Genomic DNA, 12,552 nt, shown 5'->3' with positions numbered 1-12,552 from the left:
TGAGGTTAGCCATCACTCTTGTTTATCTGAGTGTAATGCTATTCCTTCCCACTCCCCACCTTGGTTGCTTTTAAGATTTTTTTTTTTTTTTTTTTTTTTTGGCAATGTGATGTACCCAGATGTCGTCTTTGTTGTATTTATTCTGCTTGGGGGTTCAGTGAACTTCTTAGATCTGTACATTGATGTCTTTCAACACTTGAGAGAAAATTTCAGGCATTATTGCTTCAAAGATTTCTCTTGCCCCATTCTCTTCCTTTCCTTCTCTACTTCAAATTGCAGGAACTGATAATGTTCCAAAGGTGTCAAACCTCTGCTATTTTTTTTTTCTTTCTCTCTGGGCTTTGGTTTGATACCTACTTGCTTGTATTTTTCAGTCTTTCCTCTGTTGTGCCTAGTTTACTGTTAAGTCCGTCCATTTAAATTTTTAACTTCAGATACTATATTTTTCATTACAAGACTTTCCAGTGGGTTATTTATTATTTTCTAATTATTATTATTATTTTTTATTTATTTTTAGACGGTTGCCCAGGCTAGAGTGCAGTGGCATGATCTCGGCTCACTGCAAGCTCCGCCTCCCGAGCTCACACCATTCTCCTGCCTCAGTCCCCCAAGTAGCTGGGACTACAGGTGCCCACCACCATGCCAGGCTAATTTTTTGTATTTTTAGTAGAGACAGGGTTTCACCGTGTTAGCCAGGATGGTCTTGATCTCTTGACCTTGTGATCCGCCTGTCTCAGCCTCCCAAAGTGCTGGGATTACAGGTGTGAGCCACTGCGCCTGGCCAATTTTTATTATTTTTTGAGATGGAGTTTTGTTCTTCTTGCCCAGGCTGGAGTGCAATGGCATGATCTTGGCTCACTGCAAGCTCTACCTCCCGCGTTCAAGCAGTTCTCCCACTTCAGCCTCCCAAATAGCTGGGATTACGGGCATGTAACACCCATGCTTGGCTAATTTTGTATTTTTAGTAGAGACAGGGTTTCACCATTATTGGTCAGGATGGTCTCGATGTCCTGACCTTAGGTCATCTGCCTGCCTCGGCCTCCCAAAGTGCTGGGATTACAGGCGTGAGCCATGGCGCCCGGCCTCCATTGAGTTTTTAATTCCTATTTTTCTGCTGAAACTCCCAATCTATTCACCCATTTTCTCTTTTCCTGTAAATTCTTTTAACATATTTTAACACTATTTTAAAATCACTCTCATAGAGGTCACTTGTGCATCTGCTTCTATATATTCTCTGTTGAGTATGGTATGGACCAGTTTTTTTTTTTTCCATGAGGGAAGGTGAGTCAAAAGGATCACATACTTTTTCCTTGCATGCTTAGTAATTGTTTATTATGTACTGAGCTTTGGGTATATGCTGTGATGACTCTGAATTGTTTTCTTCTCAAGAATGCTGTGTTTTGTTCTGGTTTTAAATTACTGATGGATAACCTTGATGCTGTAAGATTTGATTTTAAGCTTCATTACAGTGAGTTTCTTTCCATTTTGGCCTTAGTGCTAAAGCACAGCCTTTAGTTCTGGGATGCTGTCGTTCTTCCTTAAGGCATGGCATTTTGGGGGTTCAATGGGAGACACCAAGTATTTACTCAGTCCTTCTTAGTGGAATTTGAATTTCAAACTCTCTGTCCTTGGGCAGCTGCAATTCTGCTGAGTTCTTTAGACTTTAACATGCTTTCTGCTGGGTTCCTTTAAATAATCACACTGCACAAGCACAATTTTGGAATCCACCAAGGATTTGAAAGGAATATGTAGGCAGATTTCAGGGCTTACTTTCTGAGGCACTCTCCTTCCCAAAATTTGTCTTCTAATTTTCAGGTGTTCTAGAAATCCCAAATGACTCCTCAGCCCATCAAGACTGCCACATTCTACTTGAATTCTATACCCGTGAACTGCACAAACTGGAAATTGCCCTATGGGTAAAAGCTGGTTAAGGTGAATCTCTTGTTTACTTTTTTTGAGACAGGGTCTCTGTAACCTGGGCTGGAGTGCAGTGGTGTGATCTTGGCTCACTGCAACCTCCTCCCAGGCTCAAGCAATCTTCTAACCTCAGCCTCTTGAGTAACTGGGACTACAAGTGTGGGCCACCAAACCTGGCTAATTTTTAGTTTGTTTTTTATTTTATTTTATTTTTATTTTTTTTTGCAGAAACGGCGTCTCCCTATATTCCCCAGGCGGGTCTTGAATTCCTGGGCATAAGCGATTCTCTCATATTGGCCTCCCAAACAGGCATGAGCCACCGCACCCAGCCTGAATCTTCCAATATAGGACTTTGCAGTTTCTACCTTGTTTTGATTGCTCTGCAGAGCCGCCCAATCATTGTTTTTTGTTTTTTGGTTTTTTGTTTTTTTTTTTTTTTGAGACGGAGTCTTGCTGTGTCGCCCAGTCTGGAATGCAGTGGCCAGATCTCAGCTCACTGCAAGCTCCGCCTCCCGGGTTTACGCCATTCTCCTGCCTCAGCCTCCTGAGTAGCTGGGACTACAGGCGCCTGCCACCTCGCCCGGCTAGTTTTTTTGTATTTTTTTAGTAGAGACGGGGTTTCACTGTGTTAGCCAGGATCGTCTCGATCTCCTGACCTCGTGATCTGCCCGTCTCCGCCTCCCAAAGTGCTGGGATTACAGGCTTGAGCCACCGCGCCTGGCCTGCTTTCTAAATTTTGTTAAGAGTTTATAATTGTTACTAACAGAATCCAATACACACAACTCCTTCATTATCAGACTGCAACCCCTAAAATATCAAAAAGTTTTAAAGTAAAAAAGTAAAGGCAAAATAAAGTTTATCATTTATTTCCAATACATTAGGATAAAAACCCACTTTATGCAACTGTACCCTTTAATTCATTTCTTCTGAAGAAAAGTACAAAAGACCAGACTAAAATTGAGACAAGCATTTAAAGGAAAATCCTTTGACTCAGAGTCCAAAACCGAACTGTAAATGGTTCATTTTTACCAAAAGAATTAGTTTTTGTACAAAATATAAAGAATTCTACACTATAAACAAAGACTGCTGTGTATGTACTTAAATTAGAATTCTAGTATCTGCTTTTCCTCTAATTCTTCTGGAGTACAAACATATTTGCAAGTCAGAAATCTAATATTCTCAATGGACAGACTGTCTTAGAATAAGCTTTTACCCTTAAGATACCTGGAAAGATAGTACTCATTCTTCCCTTGGCTCAAAGTCCAATATATCAGTAAGTTTTAATTTAGTTTACAAAACTCTGCCATATTAACATGAAGAGCACACCAATGCTTAATGTTTAAGCATTATCTTTTAGGAAGTAATATAACACAGAGCTCAACACCCAATCTAAAAGGTCACAATCTAAGTCATTATTAATTCAGAAAACTTCAACAACTTCTATCTTTATTGAAAAAAGACCACACCAATCCCTTATCTCCTACTATATCATTACTCTATTTTCATGGCCCTTCTATCAAAGAAACAGCTTAAAATAAAACTTGGTTAGAGTTAAGTCATAGAAAATAATTCTCTAGCACTAGCTGAAGTTCAGACTTGATCAGGAAAGCAATTTCTATACAGCAATGATTTTCTGACTCAATGTTTAAGACTTTTATCTCTTTTAACATTTGAAATCTTTGTTACCTAAAAGCCTTTCCCAATAGAATTATAATCATGATAATTTTAAAGGAGATAATATATTAAAAGTTGAGCTGGAACCACATAGTCCTTTAATATGATTTGCCAGTTATCCAAGTATCAATAACGTTAATCCCCTTTTAAATGAAAACAATGAAATTTTATGAGCTTAACTGAAATGTCTTAATTTAGAACTTCTCAATTCTTTTAATCACATATATTTCATTACTACCTTTCATTATCAATATTTTGTAATTGATGTTGTAATGTTTGAGACCTTAAGAGGATACTATGCATCACCTAAAATACGCATAGCTCTGGCTTAAAACAAATTTTTTTTCCCCTATTTATCTCAGCTCTCATTTTTATTATTCAGGGAGTTCCAAAATCATGATTAGAAGAGACATGATTTACTTTATGGCTACAAACAGCATATGATCCTAAAAAATCATGCCTCTTCTGGCCGGGCATGGTGGCTCATGCCTGTAATCCCAGCACTTTGGGAGGCTAGGTGGGCGGATCACCTGAGGTCAGGAGTGCAAGACCAGCCTGACCAACATGGAGAAACCCCGTCTCTACTAAAAATACAAAATTAGCTGGGGTGGTGGCACATGCCTGTAATTCCAGCTACTCGGGAGGCTGAGGCAGGAGAATTGCTTGAACCCTGGAGGCGGAGGTTGCAGTTAGTTGAGATTGTGCCATTACACTCCAGTCTGGGCAACAAGAGCAAAACTCCGTCTCAAAAAAGAAAAACCAGATTCATGCATCTTCTATATTCAAACAAATCTTTAACAAGAGCAAGAGTAAATTTAAGAAGAATATATGTCTTCATTATAAAGTTCTTACCTAGTAGGGGCAAGTTTTTTATCTTAATGTATTATTTCAAAACCTAAGAAATCTTTCCTAAATGAAAAATTTTTGTTACTATTACAAATATTCTTTCCACCCATGACATTTTACATAGCATCATTTAAGCACCAGAGAAAAGTTCTGTAAACAAACTTTTAACCAGTAAACTAAGGGCAAATATCTATTTGCCTTTATTACAATATTTAAAAGGCCATGATATGAGTCTCTACTCCCTACAATGACATTTTTATAATGAAAATCCAGGCATATTTATACAAACAAGAAACAGAATTACTGTACATTTTGGGAGAACAAAAGGCAGATCAACAGACTAGAACTAGAACTTTTGAGTTAATAAAGCAAGCAGAAGGAACCTAGAAAAATGTATGCCATGTATAAAAATTCAGTTTTTTTAAAGTTTCATTGAAGGGATTTTTATTATTAAGAATAAAAGATGGTAGTTCCACTTGCTTATAATTATCCTGTAAACATTAAGAAAGTAATAAGCAATAAATTAGAAATGTCTTATAAGTTCCTAGTATTTCCCTTCTCTTGCACTGGAAACATTTTCACAGCAGTTAAAATTGGCTCTCTTAAATATCAGAATAATTCTTGCAGAAAATAAATTCCATTAGGAAGAAGTTAACAGTCTACAATAGATTTCTGACAAATACATTAGGAAAAAAAAATACTGCAGGTCACATGAGGACTGATCTACATGTTATATGACAGAGTAACTCAAACCTTCAAACCTTCTCTGTTCTACCAGATTTGCTTTGTTGCTATTATATTGCTATCTAAACTGTTTGGTAGCAAGGTAATAGAAAAATAAAAGGTAAAAAGAACACAACAATTGTTTAACGTCTGTAGATTTATGAAGAAGAAACTCTCAAAATAAACTTTTTGCTATTACAGTTACTTAAGAAAAAGGTTTAATTTGGCACACTGAATTTATAAAAAGAAAAAAGAAAATAAAGAGTGTTTGGCATTCCAATCACCCGTAGTTAAGACAACAGTAGGAAAGAAAAGTAAGAGAAATTACTATTTTAAGAAAAAACATCAGAAGACAACCAACCACATGTTCTTGTGTCTTCTACCATTCACTGTCTCTGGAATACTTTCATCTGCAACACAATATACAAATTATTATTTACATGATGATTATATTGGTAAAGAAGACCAGAATCAGTTTTTGTTGTGCTCTTACAGTGTCCATTGGGATAACTGTGACCATCAAGGCAAGGCCTTAAACAACAAAAAATTCCATTTGCATTGTATATTTTGTTTAAGTTTGTTTTCTGGTTCATCTTCAAGTTTGGTGCACAAATATGTAAGACTCTAAAAAGTCCTGTAAACTTAGGCTGTTTCTGTAGCTGATGACTGTTCATTGAAGATCTTGTGTTTCCTCTTTTGTTAAGTAAAATGTTCTGCAGGTTTACAAAGGTATTTCCTTAAACGGTGGTATCTCCGAAGTCCTTGTTCCAACGAATGTATGCTTCTAAAGTTTGAGGGCTGACGCTGCGTTTTATTTTTTTCAAGGATTCAGTGAAATCAGATAATCGAATATTTCTCATCTAGATTTTTAAAAAGCACATGACAATACATATGATGAACAGGTATATAGTGGTAAACGAAATGATGGATTAAAGTAATGATGCTGCTGTTTGTTATAAAAAATAAAAGTATGTATTCTTAGAAAATCATGTCAGCCATTTAAATATATTTTCTATGTACAAGAAACCTTAATAAATGCTATACTAATATATTTATTACTTGTGTTTAGTTTCATAGGATTAACATTTGAAAGCATAATATTTTTCCAATATAAAAACAAAACACTCATTATAGAAAAGTTCACAAAATATAGACAAAGATAAAAAAAGAATCACAATTTCACCACTCAGATGTGCAACCTCTGCCTCCCACGTTCAAGCAATTCTTCTGTCTCAGCCTCCCGAATAGCTGGGATTACAGGTGCATGCCACCATGCCCAGCTAATTTTTGTATTTACTAGTAGAGACAGGGTTTTGCCATGGTGGCCAGGTTGGTCCTGAACTCCTAACCTCAGGTGAGCTGCCCGCCTTGGCCTCCAAAAGTGCTGGGATTACAGATGTGAGCCACTGTGCCCAGCCTAAAGTATGCATTTTTATATGAATTTGGTCTTATTTTCTGATCTTTTAAATTGCCTTTGGAAATATAGATTAAAACAATGAGTTAATGAATATCTATATTTACACCTAAGTATTTTTATTTTTTATTTTTTTATTTTTTATTTTTTTTGAGACGGAGTCTCACTGTGTCTCCCAGGCTGGAGTGCACTGGCGCGATCTCGGCTCACTGCAAGCTCCGCCCCCCGGGTTCACGCCATTCTCCCGCCTCAGCCTCCCAAGTAGCTGGGACTACAGGCGCCCGCTACCGCGCCCGGCTAGTTTTTTGTATTTTTAGTAGAGACGGGGTTTCACCATGTTAGCCAGGATAGTCTCGATCTCCTGACCTTGTGATCCACCCGCCTCGGCCTCCCAAAGTGCTGGGATTACAGGCTTGAGCCACCGCGCCCGGCTCCTAAGTATTTTTAAAAGGCAAAATGGATAGGTTCACAGAGTCCAGGTAATAGAAAAATAAATAAAAATTTCGGCCAAGCATGGTGGCTCACACCTGTAATCCCAGCACTTTGGGAGGCCGAGGCGGGTGGATCACTTGAGGTCAGGAGTTCGAGACCAGCCTGGCCAACATGGTGAAACCCTGTCTCCATTAAACATACAAAAATTAGCCAGGCGGGTGCCTGTAATCCCAGCTGCTTGGCTGAGCAGGAGGATTGCTTGAGCCCAGAAGCTGGAAGGTGCAGTGAGCCATGATTGCACCACTGCACTCCAGCCTGGGCAACCAAGCAAGACACTGTCCCAAAAAATAAAATGAAAATAAAAATAAAAATAAATGAAATAAAATAAAATAAGTTAGAAAGCCAAAAGCTTTCAGCTGGGCGTGGTGGCTCATGCCTGTAATCCCCAGCACTTTGGGAGGCTGAGGTGGGGGGATCCCGAGGTCAGGAGATTGAGACCATCCTGGCCAACATGGTGAAACTCCATCTCTACTAAAAATACAAAAAAAAAAAAAAAAAATTAGGTGGGCGTGGTGGCACACACCTGTAGTCCCAGCTACTCAGGAGGCTGAGGCAGGAGAGTCACTTGAACCCAGTAGGCGGAGGTTGCAGTGAGCCGAGATCCCACCACTGCCTTCCACTCCAGCCTGGCAACAGAGCAAGACTCCGTCTCACAAAAAAAAAAAAAAAAAAAAAAACCTAAAAGCTTTCTTAAAAAAAAAAAAAAATCCAGTATGATGCCTCATCTGACAGGTGACTAAAAGCCTGAAAAAAAAAAAAAACCTCCAAAATGTACTCCCGAATACACTCATTATCTATGTTAAGTTCACTGTCCCCTCAACAGTTGCTAAAATCAGGGAAATAAAAAAATAAGTTACAAATATACAGCTGTCCCTTGGTATCTCTGGGAAATTGGTTCCCCCATAGACAGCAAAATCTGCAAACACTTAAAGTCCCTTATATAAAATGGTGCAGTATTTGCATACAACCTACGCAATCCTCCTGTATACTTTAAATCATCTCTAGATTACTTGTAACATTTAATACAATGTAAATGCAATATAAATAGCTTTTGTACTATATTGTTAAGGGAATAATAACAAGAATAAAAGTGTGCATGTTCAACACAGATGCTTTTTTTCCCCCAAATATTTTTGATCTGCAGTTGGTTGAATCCATGAATGCAGAATCCACGGATAGAAAAGGCTGACTGTAATTAAAGCCTGATTTCAAAAGTCTGCTCACATAGTTATGACCATTCTGTATACCCAGTTTTATATTTTACATGCAACTTTTTTCAAATGAAATGCTTCAGTGTCTCATAAGGGGGTCTTCCATATTAAGAAACGGTAATAAACTGGCCAGGCACGGTGGCTCACGTCTGTATCACCTGAGGTCAGGAGTTCAAGACCCACCTGGCCAACATGGTGAAACCCCATCTCTACTAAAAATACCAAAAAAAAAAAAAAAAAAAATTAGCCGAGCATGGTGGCCCATGCCTGTAATCCCAGCTACGCAGGAAGGAGGCTGAGGCAGGAAAATCGCTTGAACCTGGGAGGTGGAGGCTGCAGTGAGCCAAGATCGTGCCACTGCACTCCAGCCTGGGCGACAGAGCAAGAGTCCTTCTCAAAAAAAAAGAAACAAATTAAAAAAAAAAAAGATTAAAAAACAAAATAGAACGTTATTAAAGGATTAACCTATAGTTACAGGTTATTTTTATAATGTGTAAAACCCCACAAGTTTCATATAATTTGTTTTTTCCTTTTTTTTTTTTTTTTTGAGACAGGGTCTCACTCTGTCACCCAGGCTAGAGTGCAATGGTGCAATCTTGGCTCACTGCAACCTCTGCCTCCCAAGTTCAAGTGATTCTCCTGCCTCAGCCTCCCAAGTAGCCAGGACCATAGACACGTGCCACCATGCCCAGCTAATTTTTTTCTATTTTTGATAGAGACAGGGTTTTGCCACGTTGGCCAGGCTGGTCTTGAACTCCTGACCTCAAGTGATCTGCCCACCTCGGCCTCCCAAAGTGATGGGATTACAGGCATGAGCCACCACACCTGTCCCATAATTTTCTTCTGTTTGGTCTTTACATAATATGGTTTGATAGAAAATGACTTAATGACTATGTATATATGTTTTGTCCATTACCAAAAAAAATTTGACTGAGACTATTTCATAGGTTTCCATATTTTGAAATGAAGCAAAGTTCATTTTTTCTAGCTTCTAATCAACTAGAAAAATCCATTAAAAAAATTAGTCCCAGGCACTCTGAGAGGCTGAGGCAGGAGGATTACTTGAGGCCAAGAGTCTGAGGCCACCCTGGGCAACAGGGAAAGACCCCATCTCTACAGGAAATTTAAAAATTAGTGGGGTGTTGTGGCACTTGCCTGTAATCCCAGCTACCAACAAGTTTGAGACAAGAGGACTGCTTGAGATCAAGAGGTGAAGGCTACAGTCAGCCATGATTGCACCACCGCACTCCAGCCTGGGAACAGAGCAAGACCCTGTGTCTCAAAAAAAAAAAAAAAAAAAAAAAATACACACCCACACACTCATATGTATATGTCCTACAATACAGAGGACCAAAACAAAGAAAATATTGTAAAATACTATACCTCACTGGCAGACATATTCTTCACCTGTTCTGGTTTTAGTTCTGTAAAATATAAAAGTCAGGCACTTAAAAATATATAGATTTTGCAGTTTAAATTGTTGAAGGGCAAAACCAAGTACAATGATCTAAATGTATCTATTCAGTACAAATCATTGTATTAAAAGAAAGAGACACATGTTAACTTTGAGAGCACATACAATTTATAAATGCTTAGAGGAGAATATTCCTTCTTAGGAATAACTGGAAAGTGTTCAATTTCTTGCATATTGCCAAAAACAATAGTTTACAAATCTGAAAGGGAACTTAAAGGAATGCAACTTGTTCTTTACAAAATGCATTAGTCTTTTTTGTTTTTACTCTATACTTTATGTACTTTTCTTTTCTTTTTTTTTTTTTTGAGACAGAGTCTTGCCTTGTTGCCCAGGCTGCAGTGCTCGGCTTAATGCAACCTTGCCTCCCAGATTCAAGAGATTCTCCTGCCTCAGCCTCCTGAGTAGCTGGGATTACAGGCACGCGCAACCACACCTGGCTAATTTTTGTACTTTCAGTAGAGATGCGGTTTCACCATATTGGCCAAGCCTGATCTCAAACTCCTGACCTCATGATCCACTCATCTTGGCCTCCCAAAGTGCTGGGATTACAGGTGTGAGCCACCGTGCCTGGACTATTTATTTACTGTTTAAGACAGCACCTCACTCTGCTACCCACCCAGGCTGGAGTGCAGCGGCATGACCATGATTTAGTGCTGCCTGGACCTTCCAGGCTCAAGTGGCCCTCCTACTTCAGCCTTCCGAGTAGCTGGGATTACAGGCACATGCCAACAGGCCTGGTTAACTTACTATATTTTTTTGTAGAGACAGGATCTCCCTACGTTGCCCAGTCTAGTCTCAAACTATTAGGCCCATGCAATCCTCCCACCTTGGCCTCCCGAAGTGCTGGGATTATAGGCATGAGCCACTGCACTCAGCCATTTTCTGTACTTTAATGGATGCGAATCTTTTTAAACCCAAATTTTGTCTACCTTAGAATAGCCAAAATGTTCTAAGAAAATACAACTGATTTATGCATTAGCTACTGTTTCTGAATCCACTATTTGAACAAGATTTAAGCTCCGGCAGCAAGAAAATTTGTTTATCCAGAGTTTCAAAATACTCTCAAGGCTACATTTTTTATTTTGCAAAGTAGCAGTTCTTAATCAGTACCCTATTTCACTACGGGAGGTGTTACTGGTAATTTTTAACCAGTAAAACAAAAAGGTTTTGTATAATGTAGGCTTTTAATGCAAATTACAGTGGACACTATGATAACATCTTTCTCATACAACTACATTCAATTGTACTTTCTTGAATGAGAGAAAAGGGATACAGCTATTATGATTATTTTATCATCACAGCTAATAATCTGAGAGCATCAACCATTCACTACCCATGCTGGCTGTGGAAATGTAGCTGAAAATACCTATGTGAGTTTATCCTAACCTAACCTAAAAAGAATCAGTCGTGGTATTTCGGCATCAACCAAGTAAGTTGAATAAAAACATAGCAATAAATATTTTGCTGTAATTCCTCAAAAGACATAAACTTCTCTTATATAATTTCTTTTAGACACATTAATTTCAAATGATGTCACAATATTGAAAAGAGTCAGAAAACAGGTAACAACATTTTCCTTACATTATTCTTTTTTGTTTAAAGTTTTCTTTTTGAGTTTTCTGCTGCTTACTTACTATCAAGAAGTGAAACCTCTTGCCTAGAACAGGGGTCATAGTCCACTAGCTCACAGACTGTTTTTGAATGATCTGTGAGCTAAGAATGGTTTTAATTTTAAGGCAGGGCATGGTGGCTCACGCCTGTAATCCCAGCACTTTGGGAGGCCAAGGCAGGCTGCTCACTGGAGCCCAGGAGTTCAAGACCAGCTTGGGCAAGTGAAACCCTGTCTCTACAAAGAAAAAAAAATAAAATAATGATCCAGGCATGATGGTGCATGCCTGCAGTCCCAGCTACTGGGAAGGCTGGGTGGGAGAATCACCTGAGCCTGGGGGGTTCAAGGCTGCAGTGAACCACGATTGTGTCACTGCACTACCGCCTGGGCAACAGAGTGAGACCCTTTCTCCAAAAGAAAAAAAAAAAAACTCTTGGCAGAGTTTTTTGGACTTCTTAAACTTCTAAGGTGGTGTAATAAATAGTTCTAAATGTTTCAAGCTCTTGTATACCTACCTCGGATAGGACCCAGTGCTGCATCTTTTGCCAAAGCTGTTAGGTCACTTCCTGAGTATCCATCAGTCATTCTGAGGAAGAGAAGGAAGAAACAGCAAATTATTTCCCTTTTTTTTTTTGAGACGGAGTTTTGCTCTTGTTGCCCAGGCTGGAGTGCAATGGCATGATCTTGGCTCACCGCAACCTCCACCTCCTGGGTTCAAGTGATTCTCCTGCCTCAACCTCCCAGGTAGCTGGGATTATAGGCATGCACCACCACACCTGGCTAATTTTTTTTTTTTGTATTTAGTATAGATGGCGTTTCACCATGTTGGTCACGCTGGTCTCGAACTCCTGACCTCAGGTGATCCACCTGCCACAGCCTCCCCAAGTACTGGGATTACAGGCGTGAGCCACCTCACCTGGCCAAACAGCAAATTATGTTCATCTCTGCAGATTTAAATCTCCATATAATAAGAGGGTAAAAACTAGTTTCCCTTTGTCAGCAAACCCATAGTTAGGAGGTTTGATTTTAAGGGAACAGAAAGGCCCATTTGCTGAAAATAAACAAAATAGTATACTGCTGTTTCCCTGTAATGCCTCAAATTTTAATCATTAGAACCATTCCTTTAGATTAAGGCATACTATCTCCAGAGGCTTCATTAAATTGTAAACATGTCACCTGGAAAGGTAACATC

General features: G+C 39.0%; 1 protein-coding gene across 4 annotated transcripts in view; it reads right to left on the bottom strand.

Annotated features, from left to right (window-relative positions):
- Positions 1–2,767: 2,767 nt before the first annotated feature.
- The window catches only part of SPAST (spastin), a 92,669-nt gene continuing 82,884 nt past the window's right edge, over positions 2,768–12,552 (bottom strand). For all 4 annotated transcript variants that reach the window (XM_003908483.3, XM_003908484.3, XM_017947418.2 and 1 more), the window contains 3 exons: positions 11,876–11,946; positions 9,661–9,701; positions 2,768–6,020 (listed from right to left, as the gene is read on the bottom strand). In XM_003908483.3, the coding sequence (XP_003908532.1) occupies positions 5,898–6,020; positions 9,661–9,701; positions 11,876–11,946 (235 nt within the window). In that variant the 3' untranslated portion in view covers positions 2,768–5,897. The remainder of the gene's footprint in view (positions 6,021–9,660; positions 9,702–11,875; positions 11,947–12,552) is intronic.

Source organism: Papio anubis, chromosome 14 (assembly GCF_008728515.1).
Source record: "Papio anubis isolate 15944 chromosome 14, Panubis1.0, whole genome shotgun sequence".
NCBI classification, from domain to species: Eukaryota; Metazoa; Chordata; class Mammalia; order Primates; family Cercopithecidae; genus Papio; species Papio anubis.
This window is presented reverse-complemented; position numbering and strand designations above follow the sequence as displayed.